At 40.1% G+C, this 17,941-nt stretch overlaps 1 protein-coding gene across 1 annotated transcript; it reads left to right on the forward strand.

The window, feature by feature from the left end:
* Window positions 1-1,903: 1,903 nt before the first annotated feature.
* Window positions 1,904-2,838, forward strand: LOC146407205 (olfactory receptor 1J4-like). Its single transcript, XM_085014348.1, has 2 exons — window positions 1,904-2,264; window positions 2,690-2,838. Exons 1-2 carry the CDS (start codon window positions 1,904-1,906, stop codon window positions 2,836-2,838), a joined length of 510 nt encoding a protein of 169 aa, XP_084870474.1.
* Window positions 2,839-17,941: the final 15,103 nt, after the last annotated feature.

The following is a 17,941-nucleotide window of genomic DNA, read 5'->3' on the forward strand; positions in this document are numbered from 1 at the left end:
CCCACCCCTTCTTCTCTCCCCTCCCCAGCACGGGCACAGACCAGGCTCTTCTCCCAGGTTCCCTCTGAGGCGGCTTTCCACTTCCCCGCCCCTAGAGTATTGCTCCCTTCCTCTGCGACAGCTTTGTTTTCTAGTCTCCCAGGCAGTCTCTGCCCCGTCAAATGGTTTAGAGACCTCCCAAGCAGTTTCCGCTCTTCCCCGCCCCCCTAGCCCGGGGACTAATCTCTGGAGCGGAGGTCTCGGTGCCCAGCCCCCCCCCCCAGGCGTCCCCCGGCCCTTTCTTGGGGACTAACCTTCGGAGGCGAGGTCTCGGTGCCCAGCCCCAACCCAGGCGTCCCCCGGCCCCCTCTCGGGGACCAACCTTCAGAGCTGAGGTCTCGGTGCCCAGCCCCCACCCAGGCGTCCCCCGGCCCTTTCCCGGGGACTAACCTCTGGAGCCGAGGATTCGGTGCCCAGCCCCCACCCAGGCGTCTCAATTTTTGGTGACTGTGCCCGTAGTTCAGATGGTCCGTTGGGTTCTTGATCGTTTTTCCGTACTCCGACTTACTGCTACACTCTTCTCTGCATCTGGAGATTCCTCCGGTTCGTTTGATCTTTCCCCCGGTAGGAGACTTTCCAGGGTGCGGGATCCCTTTCTCCTCCGCAGTTCCCTTTCGGGAGCGCCCGTCCCGCTCGGATTCACCTTCTCTCACTCTCCTCTTTTCTCCCGTTCTGCCCAATAATGTCACGAATTTCTTGCCGTTATTGGAGTTTAGGTTCCTCTGCCAGCGACTGGTTGTTGTTCTGTGCGAGTCATTTCTTCTGTAGATGTGCTTTTTTTGTTGTGTTTGTGGGAGAGGGCGAGCGTGTCCCCCTACTCCTCCGCCATCTTGTCCTCTCCCAGGATATTTTTTTTAAGGTTTCCAGTCCATTTGGGTGAAGCGTGCTCAGTCTTTAGTTGTGAATTTTGTTCTTTTTAGGAGAGAATTGAGCTCCAGTCCTCTATTCCGCCATCTTAATCCTGTCCACTTGTGTTTTTCTTTTTCATGTGGAAGGTGCACTCCCTGTGGCTGGGCAGGGCTTGCCCTGGTGCTCCTGGGCCACAGAAATCTTCCTGAGGGTATAAAGTTCTGGGAGCCTTTCTCCATGGAAGTACAGCTCTTCCCAAGGCATGGCAGGGCTAACTGGGTTGCTCACATGCAAAGGATTGTTTCCCAGGGGTGAGCCATACTCGCAGATGTGCACTGCATTGTACGTGCACTTCCCATGGCTGGGCAGGGCTTTCCCTGGCTCTCCTGGTCCATAGAGCCCTTCTCAAGGGCTGATTTGCTGGGTAGCTTGCTCCATGTGAGTGTAGCACTTCCTGAGGGTGGCCAGGGCTAACCAGCTATCTCTGAGGCAAAGGAGTGCTTTCTGAGGGCTAATGGGACTGACAGGTGTGCAAGGAAGTGTAGGCTCACTTCCCATGGCTGGGCAGGGCTTGACCTGGTGCTCCTGGGCTGTGGTGCTCTTACCCCAGGCAGAGGGGACTGGGAGAGTTTCTTGGTGCAAGTGTAGCACTTTCCAAGAACCGGATGAGCTAACCAGCTCACTCTGAGGGAAAGGAGTGCTTCCCCAAGGCTGTCAGGACTGGAAGGTGCACACAATTCTGTAAAAAAAACCTTTCCTGATTTCCAGCAAAGCCATGGATTGAAGTCGTACTTTTGCCACGTGACTGGGTCAGTGTTCAGACAAATCATGTTGCATTGCTCTCACTAGACAGGATGGAGCAAAGTGTGCGAGTGCAGTGCAGGGAGATCTGTCTGTACAATGAGACAATCACTCTGAGAAACCACGTGTGACCACATAGTAATTGCTGTAGTTAAAACTTCTAATTTCCTGGCATTTTCCATATATCTTCATTCCCAGAAGAGAAAAAAGCAGCATGAGGAGGGAGAACCAGGGCAGCATGTCTCAGTTCCTTCTCCTGGGTCTCCCCATCAGGCCAGAGCAGCAGGGCGTGTTCTTTGCCCTCTTCCTGGGCATATACCTGACTGCAGTGCTGGGAAGTTTGCTCATAATCTTGCTCATCAGTCTGGACCCTCAACTCCACACCCCCATGTACTTATTCCTTAGCCACTTGGCCTTCACAGACATCTCCTTTTCATCTGTCACTGTCCCTAAAATGCTGATGTACATGCAGACTCAGAATCAATCCATTCCCTATGCAGAATGTGTAACATACATTTTTTCATATTTTTTGCTTGCATTGATAACCTTCTTCTTGTTGTTCTGGCCTATGACAGGTATGTGGCCATTTGTTGCCCTCTTCACTACACCATCATCATGAGGGAACATCTGTGTCTAGGTCTGTTGGCTGGATCCTGGCTCTTCTCCTGTGCCAGCTCCCTGACCCACACCCTCCTCCTGGCTTGAATGTCCTTCTGTGCTGACAACATCATCCTCCACTTCTTTGGTGACCCTGCTGCCCTGCTTAAGCTGTCCTGCTCAGACACTTCTCTCAATGAGTTGACTATATTCACTGTAGGGTCTGTAGTTGTTTTTTCATTGAGTGGTATCCTGGTCTCTTATGGCTGCAGTGGGCCCTGCATCCTGAGAGTGCCCTCTACTAAAGGGATCTGCAAGGCCTTGTCCACCTGTGGCTCCCACCTCTCTGTGGTGTCTCTGTTTTATGGAACAATGATGGCCCTGTTCCTTTCCTCCTCATCAGGCCAGTCCCATGACAAAGACATCATTGCTTCAGTGATGTACACAGTGGTCACCCCCATGCTGAACCCTTTCGTCTATAGCCTGAGAAAGAGAGACATGACATTGGCTCTGGGGATACTTTTCAGAAATAGTAACCTTTTAGCCAAGTGAGAATCACCTAACCACATTCTTATTTCACTCACTGATCTTGTTAGAAAAGACTTAAAAATTATGTGTTTATCACCCATGTCTCTAGTCCTTTTCTAACTTTCTTTTAAATGCTCATTGTTGGAATAATCTCTTTCCCTTTAGTCATATCTCTTGTCCATTTATTCTTCCATAACCCTACATAGGACATTAACCACAACACACATTCATCTTGTGGTCTTAAAACACAAATCAGCTTTTTATGTATGTGTATGTGTGTGCTTAAATTTTTTTTTAATGTTTTATATTTTTATTACATTTGGTATTTTTACAGATTCTTTGATGTATACATATATTTTGAGTGTTATTATGGTGATCTATTCTTGGACATTAGTTTTTTACTTTTTCATTGATTACTATTTAATTTGGATTATAGTTTTCTTAAATTTTTTTTAGTTTCAGGTATATAACAATGTGATTCAGTTTTATATGTATTCTATAGTATATGTATTTTTAGGTTGTTTTCCCTTATGTGTTATTACAAACTATTGAGTATAGTTCCATGTGCTATCCAATTGGTCCTTGTTAGTTATCTATTTCAGATATAGCAGTGTGTATACCCCAAACTCCTAAGTTGTCTCTCCCCATTTCCACCTTTGGGAACCATAAGTTTGTTTTCTAAGTCCATGAGTCTTATTTCTGTTTTGTGTACAAGTTCATTTGTATCATTTTTTTTAAGTTACCACATATAAGCAATATCATGTGATGTATATTTTTCTCTGTCTGGTTTAGCACATTTAGTATGGCAATTTCTACCTCCATCCATGTTGCTATAAATGGCATTATTTCATTCTTTTTGTTGGCTGAGTAGTATTCTGTTGTATATATATGTAGCACATCTTTGTTATCATTCCTCTGTTGATGGACATTTACATTGCTTCCATGTCTTGGCCCCTTGCATTCCAAAGCTACAAACATTCAGTTAAGTTTCTCATGTTTAGTTTTAGTGAAGTCCAAAATGCTTATCATCTTAATGCGGTAACATGTACTTTTGATGATTTTCTAAAACATAAATAAACTTTAATTTTTCTTTTGAGAATAGGGGTTCACAGAGTAGTCAATCCAATTGCCAAATTTCCCTATTCCTGGAAGACTAACTTTTCCCCCTAAAGTGGATATTTGTGTAGAGACCAGTCTATAGCTATTGGACTAATTGTAGTCTGGGAAATTAATGTTGTCTTTTCCCCAGAGATGTCACTTCTAATATGAAAAAGCTAAATGCATGAATTTATAATTTATGCACCTCAAAATAACTATGGGCATGTCTACTAAGTGCAAGGAAATTTTCTGCATTCTGGAAATACAAGTTAAAAAAGATGTATTTCCTTGTAGAGATTACATTCCAGCACTCTTGATCCAGCTCATCCTCCTCCTTTTTTTCCCATAGCAATATTTAACCTTCCTAAATTTTACTTATTTTAAAAATTGTCACTGTTTCTTTACTGAGATTAAAGTTTTATGGAAGATCATTTTCTATGTCTGAAATAAATAAATTCTATATTTTGTAGGCAAAGCATCTATAAGTAAAGGTAGCATAAAAAGGGGAGATCAAGGAGTACCCATCAAGGCTCAGTGCTAATGAACCTGACTAGTATCCATGAGGAAATAGGTTCGATCCCTGGCCTTGCTTAGTGGGATAAGGCTGTGGCATTGCTTTGAGGTGCAGTGTAGGTCACAGATGCAGCTCAGATCCTTGGTTGCTGTTGTTGTGTTGTAAGGTGGCAGCTGCAGCTTGGATTTTACCCCTAGCCTGGGAACTTCCATATGCTTCAGGTGTGGCTCTAAAAATGCCAAAAAAATGGAAGGAGGGGGACAAGAGTGCTGATGTGTTTTTCATAATTTAACATCGTGTGGTCTAGGTAGAGCTCATTGGAAGGTAACATCCAAAGATGTAAGTGAAGACATGTAAGTGAGCTATGGGGATATGTGAGCACAACTTGGAGTTCAGACTTAGAAATAGTTTGAGGTTACATGGTGCCTGGCCTATTCCAGGGACATTAATGGGCTTCTATAGCTAGACAGGATTAAGTGTGGGAGGGATGGTGGGTGTATATTTCAGAGCTACCAGAGGATCAGATTTGTAGGGCACTTAAGGTCATAGTAGTTGTATTAGTCAAGATTCTCCAGAGAAGTAGAACAAATACGTGGTGTGTCAGAGTGTGTGTGTAAGAGTGAGAGATTTATGGATTTTATGCTGTGGTGCAATGGGATTTGTGGTGTCTCTGCAGTGGGTTAAATGTTGCAGTTGTGGCTGTGATGGCACAGGTGGCTATGGCAGCTCCAATCTAATCCCTGCCCTGAGAAATTCCCTATGACATGGGGTGGTCAAAAATGAAATAAAAAAAGGGAGGTACATATTTATTTTAACGAATTGGATAACATAATGTGGAGGCTACCAAGTGCAAAGCCTAAAGAGTAGATTGGCATGCTGGAAGCCCAAGGAAAATTGCAGTTTGAGTCTGAAGGCAGGCTGCTGATAGAAGTGCCTTTTCTTTGTGAGGTTGTTCATTTTCTTAAGGTCCTTATCTGATTGGATGAAGCCCACCTACATTATGGAGGACAGTCTGCTTTATTCTGAATCTTCAGATTTTGATATTAATCTCATCCAGGAAAATACCCTTAAGTAGAGGATACTGGATTAAGATGGAAGAATAGAAGGACTGAAACTCATGTTCTCTCATAAAAGCAACAAAATTACAACCAACTGCTAAAGAACCTTCAAACAAATAGATTGCACACTATCAAAAAAGTTATCCTACTCCAGAAGATGAAGAGGAGGCCACACCAAGACCATAGGAGGGGTGATTACACAATGTAAGCAATGTCATACCAGCTGGGTGCACAGCCCAGAGACTGGACAGCAACTGTATCACAGAGACTCACCTATGGTAGTGAGAGTTCTGAGCCCCACATCAGGTCCCCATGCCTGGGGATCTGGCATTGGATGAAGGAGCCCTGGAAGCATTTGGCATTGAAGGCCAGTGGGGCTTGTGCACAGAAGCTCCATAGGACTGAGAGAAATGGAGACCCCATTCTAGAAAGGCAAACACAGGCTTTCATGTGCACTGGGTCCCAGGGAAAACCAGAGACTCTGTAGGAATCTGGGTCAGACCTGACTACAGTTCTTATAGTACCCCCTGGGAAAACAGGGGTTGACTGTTGCTCATCATGGGGGAAGGAATTGAAGGCAAAGGTCTCAGGAATAATTATCAGTGTGTGTTTCTTGAGAAGTGCCATTTTGAAAAAACCTGTTCCCACCCATCTGGGCTGAGAAGCCCCAGGCCAAAAACTAATCTGGTTGGGATCAAAGCCCCACCCATCAGCAACGAGGCTGCTTAAAGCCCCCCCCATCACATCACAGCTACCTGTATTCTCACCCAGAGACAAAGCCCCACCCACCAGAGGGGTAAGAATCAGCTCAATCTACCAGTGGCCAGACACCAGTATCTCCCATCAGGAAGACTATAGCAAGCCCCCATTCCAAACTGAGCCCCAAGAAGGGTGGATATCAGAAGCAAGAGAGGCTAACATCCTATTGTTTGCATAAAGGAGACCACACCAAAAATCTATACAAAGTGAAAAGGCAGAGAGTTATGACTCAGATAAGTCAGCAAGAAAAAACCCCAGAAAAACAGATAAGTGATCTGGAGATTATCAACTTCCATGAAAAAGTCTTTAGACTGATGATAGTGAAGATGATCCCTGATCTTGGCAATAAACTGGAGGCAAAGATTGATAAATTACAAGATATATTGAGAAGAGAAATACAAGATTTAAGGATTAAGCAAGTAGAGATACAAAATACAATAACTGAAATAAAAAAATTGATTAAAAGCAACCAACAGCAGACTACAGGAGGCAGAAAAATGAATAAGTGAGGTGGAGGACAGACCAGTGTAAATCACTAATGTGGAACAGAAAAAAGAAAAAAGATAGAAAAGAAAAGAAGACAGCCTAAGAGAACTCTGGGACAATGTTAAATGCACCATCATCCCTATTAGAGGGATGCCAGAAGGAGAAGAGAGAGGAAGGGTCATGTAAAATAACTGAAGGGATAATAGCCCCAAATTTCCCTAATATGGGAAAGGAATCAGACACTCAAATCCAGCAAGCACAATGAGTACCATATAAAATAAACTCAAGGAGGAACACCCAGAGACACATATGAATCATTGACCAAAATTAAATACAAAAGAAAATCATAAAGATCAGAGCAGAAATAAATGAAGAACACCATAAAAGAGATCAATGAAAGTAAAAGCTGGTTCTTTGAAAAGATCTGGAAAGTTGATAAGCCTTTAGCAAGACTCTTCAAGAAAAAAAAAAGAGAGGACTCAAATCATTGAAATTAGAAATAAAAAAGGAGAAGTTAAAATGGACATCACAGAAATACAAAGGGTCATGGATACTACTACTATCAACTATATGCCAATAAAATGACAACATAGTAGAAATGGACAAATTCTTAGAAAAATACAAACTTCCAAGTCTAAACCAAGACAAAATATAGAAGATGAATGGACCAATCTCAAGTAATGAAATTCAAAGTGTGATTTAAAAAATACCAACATAAAAAAGTCCAGGAGCAAATGGCTTCACTGGTGAATTCTAGAAAACATTTAGAGAAGTGCTAACACCTGTCCTTCTGAAACTATTCCAAAAATCTCCATAGAGGAAGGAACACTTCCAAATTCATTATATGAGGCCACCACCACCCTGATACCAAAATCACATGAAAAGATCTTTAACATCAGTAAGTATTAGAGAAATAAAATCAAAGCCACTATGAGTGCCACTTTACAAAGGCCAGAATGGCTGTCATCAAAAGGCCTACACACAGTAAATATTAGAGTGGGTGTTGAGAAAAGGAAACCCTATTACACTGTTGGTGAGAATGTAAATCTGTGCAATCAATGTGGAAAATAGTATAGAGATTTCTCAGAAAACTAAAATTAGAATTACCATTTGACCTAGCAATCACACTCATGGGCATTTATCCAGAGATAGCCATGACTCAAAAAGATACATGCACTCTGATATTCATTGTAGCACTATATACAATAGCCAAAATATGGAAGCAACCTAAATGTCCATTGACAGAGGAGTGAATAAAGAAGATATGGTACATATTCATAATGGAATATTACTTAGTCATACAAAAGAAATAAAGGCATTGGCAGCAATATGGATGGACCTAGAAGATCATGCTAAGTGAAGTTACTGGGACAGTTAAGCACCAACATTGTATGCTCTCACATGATATCACTTATATCTGGAATATAACATATGGCACAAAGAAAACTTTCCACAGAAAAGAAAATCATGGACTTGCAGAATAGACTTGTGGTTGCCAAGAGGGAAGGGGAGGGAGTGGGAGGGACTGGGAACTTGGGGTAGTAAATAGATGCAGAATGTAGCCTTTGGGATGGATTAGCAATAGAATACTGCTGTGAGCACTGGGAACTCTGTCTAGTCACTTATGATGGAACATGTAATATGAGAAAAAAGAATGTATACATGTAGGCCTAACTGAGTCACCATGCTGTACAGTAGAAACAAAATACACATAAATAAAAGATAAAAATTAAAAAAATAAAAAATGGACACAATGAACTTCTTTGCAGAACAGACACTGAATCACAGACTTTGAAAAACGTATGTTTTGAAAGGAGACAGGTTGGCGGGTGGGGGATTGGCTGGGGGTTGGGAAGGAAATGCTAAAAAATTGGGTTGTGATGATCATTGTACAACTATAAATGTAATAAAATTCATTGTTAAAAATACCATTAAGGAAACATCTATAATTGTGTTGGACCAAATATCTGTGTCCTGTAGCCTAGCCAATTAACAGATGAAATTATCCATTGAGTTTTTGGTTTTCAATCTTATTTGGGAACCTGCTAGAAGGGCTTCAATAGAGGAAACACAGGGCCATACTTGATTTTGATATTGTTTCTTCAAAAAAACCCAGATTTTTGGAGGTGCAAATGATATACAGTAAACTGCCTATACCTAAAGCTTGACTCAGAAAACTACATATAGAGATACCATATTATCCAGCAATACCACTCTTGGGCATATATCTATATAAAACTACAATTCAAAAATATTATGTACAACCATGTTCATAGAAGCACTGTTCACAATATCCAAGATGGGGAAATAATCTCAAAGTCCATAACAGATGACTGGATACAGAAAATTTGTTGCATTTCATATATATAGAATGGAATACTATACAGCCATAAAAATGTAATAATGCCATTTGCAGCAAAATGATGCAACTAGATATTCTAATACTAAGTGAGGTAGGAAAGACAAAAACAAACATCATTTATATGGCTCGAATAAACCTATCAACAAAACAGAAGCAGATTCACAGACGGAGAGGAGAGATTTGTGGTTACCAAGGGGGAGGAAGGAAGAGTGGGATGGATGGGGAGTTTGGGGCTAGTAGATGCAAACTCTTACATTTAGAATGGATTAGCAATGAGGTCCTACTCTGTAGCACAGGGAAATATATCCAGTCTCTTGGACTAGACCATGATGGAAAATAATATAAGGGAGATAGAGATATGACTGAGTCACTTTCAGAAATTGGCACAACATTGTACTTAACTATACTTTAATTTTAAAAAAGGAAAAATAAAGTGTATCCTTTGACCTGTTTTGACCTATGTACACACCATGAAATTACCACCACAGCCATCAAGATGGTGAATTACTATGATGTCCACCCTCCTGCCCTCACTTTGCTCCTCCCATCTGTCCTCAGGGGAACCACTATTCTGTTTTTGTCACATGGATTCATTTACATCTCCTATAAGCTTATTTCAGTGGAATAGTACAGTTTGATACTTTTCTTTCCGATTTGGTTCACTCAGCATAAGCATTTTGAGATTCGTTCATGTTGAAGTGTGTATCAATAGTTCATTCTTTTTATTGCTAAGTAGTATTCCATTGTGGGGATAAAGCAGAGCTGTTGTGTTCATTCAACTTTTTCTTTTAAATTTATTTTTTATTGTTATTTCCCCCAAAACATTTTTTCCCCACTGTACACCATGGGGACCCCGGTATACATACATGTATACATAAATTTGTCTCCAATTTTTGTGCTGTATTGTAAGTATCTAGACATAGTTCTCAGGTTTACACAGCAGGATGTCATTGTAAATCCATTCCAAGAGCAATAGTTTGCATCCTTGACCCCAAGCTCCCAATCCCACCCACTCCTTACCCCTCCCTCTGGGCAACCACAAGTCTATTCTCCAAGTCTATGATTTTCTTTTCTGTGGAAAGGTTCATTTGTGGTGTATATTAGATAGCATATGAGTGATATCACATGGTATTTGTCTTTCTCATTCTGGCTTATTTCACTCAGTATGAGTCTCTAGCTCCATCCATTTTGCTGCAAATGACATTATGTCATTCTTTTTTATGGCTGAGTAGTATTTCTTTGTGTATATATACCACATCTTCCAAATCCAATAGTCTCTCAATGGACATTTGGGTGATTTCCATGTCTTGGCTTTTGTGAATAGAGCTGCAATGAACATGTGCGTGCATGTATCTTTAAGGAAAGTTTTGTCCAGCTATAAGAGTGGGATTGCTGGATCATATGGTAGTTCTATGTATAGATTTCAAATGTACCTCTATACTGTTCTCCATAATTGCTGCATCAGCTTCCATTCCCAACAACAGAGAAGGAGGGTTCCCTTTTCTCCACACCCTTTTCAGTCCTTGTTATTTGTGGACTTATTCATGATGGCCATTCTGACTGGTGTGAGGTGGCATCTCGTGGTAGTTTTGATATGCGTTTCTCCAATAATCAGGGATGTTGAGCATTTCTTCATGTGCTTGTTGGCCATCTGTATATCTTCCTTGGAGAAATGTCTATTCAGGTCTTTAGTCCATTATTCAATTGGGTTTTTGGCTTTTTTGCTGTTGAGTCATATCAATTGCTTGTATATTTTAGAGATGAAGCCCTTGTCAGTTGCATTCTTTGAAACTAACTTCTCCCATTCTGTAAGTTGTCTTTTTGGTTTCTTTTTGGTTTCCTCTTCTGTGCAAAAGCTTGTCAGTTTCATTAGGTCCTAATGGCTTATTTTTGCTTTTATTTCTTGGGGTAATGATCTGAGAAAATATTCATGAGGTTCATGTCAGAGAATGTTTTGCCTATGTTCTCTTCCTGGAGTTTGATGGTGTCTCGTCTTATATTTAAGTCTTTCAACCATTTTGAGTTTATTTGTGTGCATGGTATGAGGGTGTGTTCTAGTTTCATTGATTCGCATGCTGCTGTCCAGGGTTCCCAGTAATACTTGCTGAATAGACTTTCTTTTTCCCATTTTATGTTCTTGCCTCCTTTGTCAAAAATTAATTGACTGTATGTTTCTGGGTTTATTTCTGGGTTCTGTATTCTGTTCCATTGGTCTTTCTGTTTTGGTGCCAGTACCACACTGTCTTGATTATTGTGGCTTTGTAATATTGCCTTAAATCTGGGAGAGTTATGCCTCCTGCATGGTTTTTGTTTCTCAGGATTGCTTTGGAAATTCTGGGTCTTTGTGGTTCCACATAAATTTTTGGATTGTTTGTTTTAGTTTTGTGAAAAATGTAGTGGGTAAATGGATAGGGATTGTATTGAATCTGTAGATTGCTTTGGGTAGTATGGCCATTTTTACACTATCAATTTTTCTAACCCAGGAGCATGGAATATCTTTCAATTTCTTTGAATCCTCTCTGCTTTCCTTGATTAATGTTTTATAGTTCTTAGCATATAAGTACTTCACCTCCTTAGTCAGGTATATTCCAAGGTATTTTATTTTTGGGGGTGCAATTATAAAAAGTATTGCATTTTTGTATTCCTTTTCTACTATTTCATATTTAGAATACAGAAATGTGACTGATTTCTGAAGGTTAATCTTCTATCCTGCTAATTTGCTGAATTTGTTGATGTGTTCAAGTAGTTCTGCGGCTGAGTCCTTAGGGTTTTCTATATATAGTACCATGTCATCTGCATACAGTGACAGTTTTACCTCTTCTTTTCCTATTTGGATGCCTTTTTTCCTATGGTTTGTCTGATTGCTGTGGCTAGGACTTCCAGTACTATGTTGAATAACAGTGGTAAGAGTGGGCATCCTTGTCTTGTTCCAGATTTTATTGGAAAGGCTTTCAGCTTTTCTCCACTGAGGATTATATTTGCTGCGGATTTGTCATAAATGACTTTGATTATGTTAAGGAATGTTCCCTCTATACCCACTTTAGTGAGAGTTTGTTCATAATGTATTTGGACTTTCAAATGCTTTCCATACCTCTATAGAGACGATCATATGATTTTTGACTTTTTTTGTTAATGTGGTGTATGATGTTGATTGATTTGCATATGTTGAACCATCCTTGTGAAGCTGGGATTTACCCTACCTGGTCATGTTGTATGATTTTTTGATGTGTTGTTGGAGTCAGATTGCTAAAATTTTGTTGAGAATTTTTGTGTCTCTATTCGTCAAAGATATTGGCCGATAGTTTTCTTTTATGGTGGTATATTTATCTGTTTTTGGAATTAGGGTGATGGTGGTATCATAGAATATCTTTGGGAGTGTTCCTTCTTCTTCGACCTTTTAAATAAGTTTAAGGAGGATGGGCACAAGAGTCTCTTTGTATGTTTGGTAGAATTTCCCTGTGAAGCCATCTGGTCCTGGGCTTTTATTTGTAGGGAGTGATTTTATGTTGTATTCGACTTCATTTCTAGTGATCACTGTGTTCAGTTAGTTTATTTCCTCTTGCTTCACCTTTGGAAAGGTGTAAGTCTCTATAAAGTTGTCCATTTCTTCCAGATTGTGAAATTTGTTGGCATACAGTTGTTCATAGTATTCTCTCATGGTTTTTTTTTTTTTTTTTTTTTTTGTATTTCTGCAGTGTCCATTGTGATTTTTCCTTTTTCATTTATAATTTTGTTTATTTGGGTTCTTTCTCTCCTCTTCTTGGTGAGTCTACCCAGAAGTCTGTCAATTTTGTTTACCTTTTCAAAGAACCAGCTCTTGGTTTGACTGATTTTGTCAATTGTTTTATGAATCTCTATTTTATTGATTTCCTATTTGATCTTTATACTTTACTTCCTTCTGCTGAGTTCAGGTCTTTTTTGTTCTTCTTTTTCTAATTCACTTAGGTGGTGGGTTAAGTTGTCAATTTGAGATCTTTCTTCTTTTTTGAGGAAGGCCTGTATTGCTATGAATTTCCCTCTGAACACTGCCTTTGTGGCCTCCCATAGATTTTGAGTGGCTGTGTCTTCTTCATCATTTGTCTTGAAGTATTTTTTAATTTCCTTCTTGATTTCCTAATTGACCCATTGGATTTTTAGTAGCATGTTGTTCAGTTTCCATGTAGTAGGTTTTTTCTCATTTCTTTTCCTGTGGTTGATTTCCAGTTTCATGCCATTGTGATCAGAGAAGATACTTGAAATAATTTCTCGACTCTTAAAATTGTTGAGGTTAGCATTGTGCCCCAGTATGTGATCAAGTCCTGAGAACATTCCATGCACTTTTGAGAATATGTGTTTTGATTTTTTTGGAGGTAGTGTACTGAAGATGTCAATTAAGTGTAACTTTTCTATTTTTTCCCTTTAGGATCACTCTTGCTTTATTGGTTTTCTGTCTAGAGGATATGTCCATTGATGTGAGTGTTGTGTTAAATTCTCCTATTATGATTTTTATTCCCATCAATTTCTCCTTTTATATCTGTTAATGTTTGTTTTATGTATCTGGGTGCTTCTAAACTTGGGGCGTATATGTTGACAATTGTGATGTCTTCTTGAATGGATTCTTTAACCATTAAATAGTGTCCTTTTTGTCTTTCTTTATGGCCTTCATTTTAATATCTATTTTGTCTGATATGCGTATTGCAACTCCTGCTTTCCTGTCTTGTCCATTGTCATGAAATATCTTTTCCCATCCCTCATATTCAATCTATATGTGTCCTTTTTCCTAAAGTGAGTTTCTCATAGGCAGATGATTGAAGGTTTTTGCTTTTTATTATCCAATCTTCCACTCTGTGTCCTTTGATTGCAGCATTTAGTCCTTTGACATTTAAGGTGATAATTGATAGATGTTTCTTTATTGCCATTTTATATCTCATTTTCCAGTTGATTCTATAATTCTCCATTTTTTCTTCTTTTTTGGTTGGATGGTCTTCAATTATTTTCTGCTTGAGTACTTTTCATTTTTTGTGAATGTAATGTTTGGTTTTAATTTGTGCTTGCCCTGTTTTTTAAGTATGTTAAACCCTTCCTATAATTTTGTGTGTAACCTGTAACTCTGGTAGGTTCAACACTTCATAACTGTAATAAAATTAAAAAAAATAAGAATCTATTCATTTCCTTACTTCCTTTGCATACATTTTATGATTTTGATTTCTTTTTTAAAAGTTTATTTTATTTTAAACATCTTCATGATTAGATCTATATGCTGGCTTATTTGTGTGTCTCCTCTCTGATTGTGGTTTCCTCCATCCTAGTCCTTCCTTTTATTTATTTTTTTATTTAGGGAATCCCTTTCAGTATTTCTTTTAGAATGGGTTTGGTATTGGTATAGTCTTTTGGCTTTTGTTTGTTGGTGAAGTTTTTTTATTTCCCCTTGTATTTTAAATGACATTCTTGCTGGATAGAGTATTATAGGTTGCATATTTTTTCTCTTCAGGTCTTTAAGTATCTCTTGCCATTCCCCTATGGCCTGTAGAGTTTTTGTAGAGAAATCAGCTGATAGCCTTATGGGAGTCCCTTGTAATTGATATTTTGCTTTTCTCTTGCTTATTTTGGGATCCTCTTTTTATCATTAACTTTTACCATTTTTAGTAATATATGTCTTGGTGTGAGTCTATTTGAGTTCAATTTGTTTGGGGCCCTCTGTACTTCCTGTATCTTGAAATAAGTATCTTTTAAATTTGGAATGTTTCCAGTGATAATTTCTTCAATTATATTTTCAATACCCTTTTCTTTTTCTTCTCCTTCTGGAATTCCTATTATGCATAGATTGGCCAGCTTTATATTATCCTATAGGTCTCTTATTTTGTTTTCATGTTTTTTCATTTGGTTTTCTGTCTGCCTGTTGTCCTATTTGGGTGACTTCCATTATTTTATCTTCCACATCATTAATTCATTCCTCTGTATTATTCATTCTGTTTTTTTAGTGCCCTTAGATCAGTTTGTGTCTCTGCAAATGAATTTTATATATTTTCTTGGCTCCTCCTCATATTTCCTAGTTCCTTTCTGAGGGAATCTGTGTTACTGTTCATATATTCTCTTAATTCCTTCAGTATTTTCACTGTCTCCCTTTTGAACTCCAAGTCTATCAGACTGCAGAGGTCTGTTTCACTGTTGACTGCTTTAGGTGAGTTCTCTGGTTGCTTTAACTGGGAATGGTTTCTGAGCTTCTTCATCTTGTTTGTGTTTTTCTTTTTTGTGGAGAAGGTGCACTCCCTATGGCCTTGCATGGTTTGCACTGATGCTGCTGGGGAGGGATTCCTGAGGGAAGGTGTTGTTTTCTGGCCTTCTTTGAAGCAGCAGGGCTTTTCCCAAGTGTGTGCAAGGCTAGCCATGTCACTCCCACTCCGTGGCAGAGGGTGCTTCCCCAGGGTGGGTGGGGCTAGCAGGGTTACTCTGAGGCAAAGGAGCACTTCCCAAGGATGGGTATGACTGGCAGGTGTGCACCGCAGTGGAGGTGCACTTCCAGTGGCCAGGCAGGGCTTTCCCTTGTGCTCCTGGGCTTCAGAGCTCTTCCTGAGATCAGGCAGTGCTGGCCAGCATGCTCCACAGAAGTGCAGCACTTCCAGAGGGCAGGCGGGTCTACCTGGCTCACTCCCAGGCAAAGGAGCACTTCCTGAGGGCAGGCAGGACTGGCAGGCATGTGCTGTGGTGGAGGAACACTTCCCATGGCTGGACAAGGTTTGTCCTGGTGCTCCTGGGCTGCAGAGGTCTTCCTGAGTGGAAGCAGTTTTGGGCAGCTTGCTCCATGGGTTGTGGGGTGCTTCCTCTGTGTGGGCAGGCTGAGCTGGTGAAATCCTCAGTGGTTGTTGGCTTCCCACAAATGGTGAGGCCAGTCCACTGGGATGGCAGGCAGCTTCTGGCCAGGTGAATGTTGAGTGGAGGCGGGGGAATGCACTGGGAAGGTCTGCTGTCTGCTAACTGGCAGGCAGGCATGCAACTGGAGCCTAAGGTGTATTCTATGGCAGCCCACCCCTCCTCCTCTCCCCTACCCACACTGGTGCCTTGTGTCTACAGTGGGTTCAGACCTTCTCCCTGGTTCCATCTGTTGTGGCTTTCCACTCCCCAGCCCTTAGCTATTGCTCTCTACCTGCAACGCACCACTTCCTAGTCTCTCAGGCTGTCTCCACACCAACAACACAAGCCTGCTCCCAGGGACTAACCTCAAGAGCCTTGGTCTTGGTACCCAGCCCCCACCTGAGCATCTCAGTTTTTGGTGTCTGTGCCAGTGGTTCAGATGATCTTTGTGGTTCTCACTCTGCTTTTCAGATCTCAGACCTGCTGCTGTGCTTTTCTTGGCATCAGGATATCCCTCCAACTTGGTTGATCTTTCTGATGGTTAGGTGACTTTCCAGGGTTTGGGTTCCCTTTCTCCTTCTCAGCTCCCTCTTGGGAGTGCCAGTCCAGTCCTGATTCCCTTCTCTCTCGTCTTTTCTTATGTCAAGAGATTCTTGCTATTTTTTGGAGGTTTAGGTTCTTCTGCCAGCATTCAGTTGTTGTTCTCTGTGAGTCATTTTACATGTAGATGTTTTTTTTGTTACGTATGTGGGAGAGGGCAAGCATGTCCCCCTACTCTTCCACCATCTTGCCTCCTCTCTTGCTTACAGCCATTTTTAATCTCATGCCTCTCCATTCACCTTTTAAAAGTTTCTTTCTTCTTTTAAAATTTTTAATCATTTATTTTTAATTTTTAACCTGTTTCTGTTCTTTTTTTTACTTTCATTTGACTTTATTTTTAATTGAAGTATATAGTTCATTTACAATGTTGTGTTTGTTTCAAGCATACAATAAAATGATTCCATTATACACACACACATATGTATTTTTTTCTCAGATACATTTCCCTGATAAGATATTACAAAATACTAAGTATATTTTCTTGTGCTTAGAGGAAATACATTCACTTAATAAAATAAGTCCATTGATGAACATCTGGGCTATTTACAGTTTCTGGCTATTAAATAATGCTCTTATGAACATCCTCGAATAAATCTATGCATAAATATATACATTCATTTTCTTTAGAAAAACACCTACTCACGTGCTAGGTATATGATTAACTTTTAAATGAAATGTTCAAACTCTTCTCTAGTCCCATGAGCAGTGTATGAGGGTTCCAGTTCCATCATATCTTCAGTGGCACTGAGGGCATTGGTTCTCTCAATTTTAGACATACTAAAAGGTTTATAAGGAAATAAACCAGTTTACAAACCTGTAGCCACTTGATTGGAGCCCTGTAAAAGATTCGAGTCCTCTGAAAAACAGTCCTGTGACCTTGGGTATTTTTTGAACTTTTTGAGTCTCCCTAACTCTATGCTTGATTTCATTATTCTGCAGCAGTTTTCACTGTTTACCTACCATTCATTTTGCCTTAATAAGTTTTGTTCTGAACCACCTCCAAATTGGATGTGTGTTCTAAGAGAGGGATTTCTGGTTATATTATTATCTATTATGTCTCTAGAGAATATATCAGTATTACATTTGTGGGAACCTGAATGATTATTTAAAGGAGTGAGTGAATGAATGAACAGATGAAATCATTCAACAGTTACCAGTCACAATTGCCTGTTGGGAGCCATAGCTGATCTGTAGTGATACAAAGAAATTGACAATAAGCCTTAACATTTAAAAAACTTTCATTAGGTGTTCCTTTAACCAATATCCCAACTCACACAAAGACTGTGATCATTATTTCCACTTTGAAGTAACTGAGTCTCAGTGGTTTTGATAATTTGCTCAAGTATGCTCTCTTGGAAGGGGATGTACCCAGACTCTTTTTTCCAGTTTTATATTCAATCTCCCTCCTCCTGAACAAGG

This window comes from Sus scrofa, chromosome 1 (genome assembly GCF_054392235.1).
Source record: "Sus scrofa isolate SSC_HxYL_T2T_F1_AM1 chromosome 1, Sscrofa_HxYL_maternal_Yorkshire_Landrace_v2.0, whole genome shotgun sequence".
NCBI lineage: Eukaryota > Metazoa > Chordata > Mammalia > Artiodactyla > Suidae > Sus > Sus scrofa.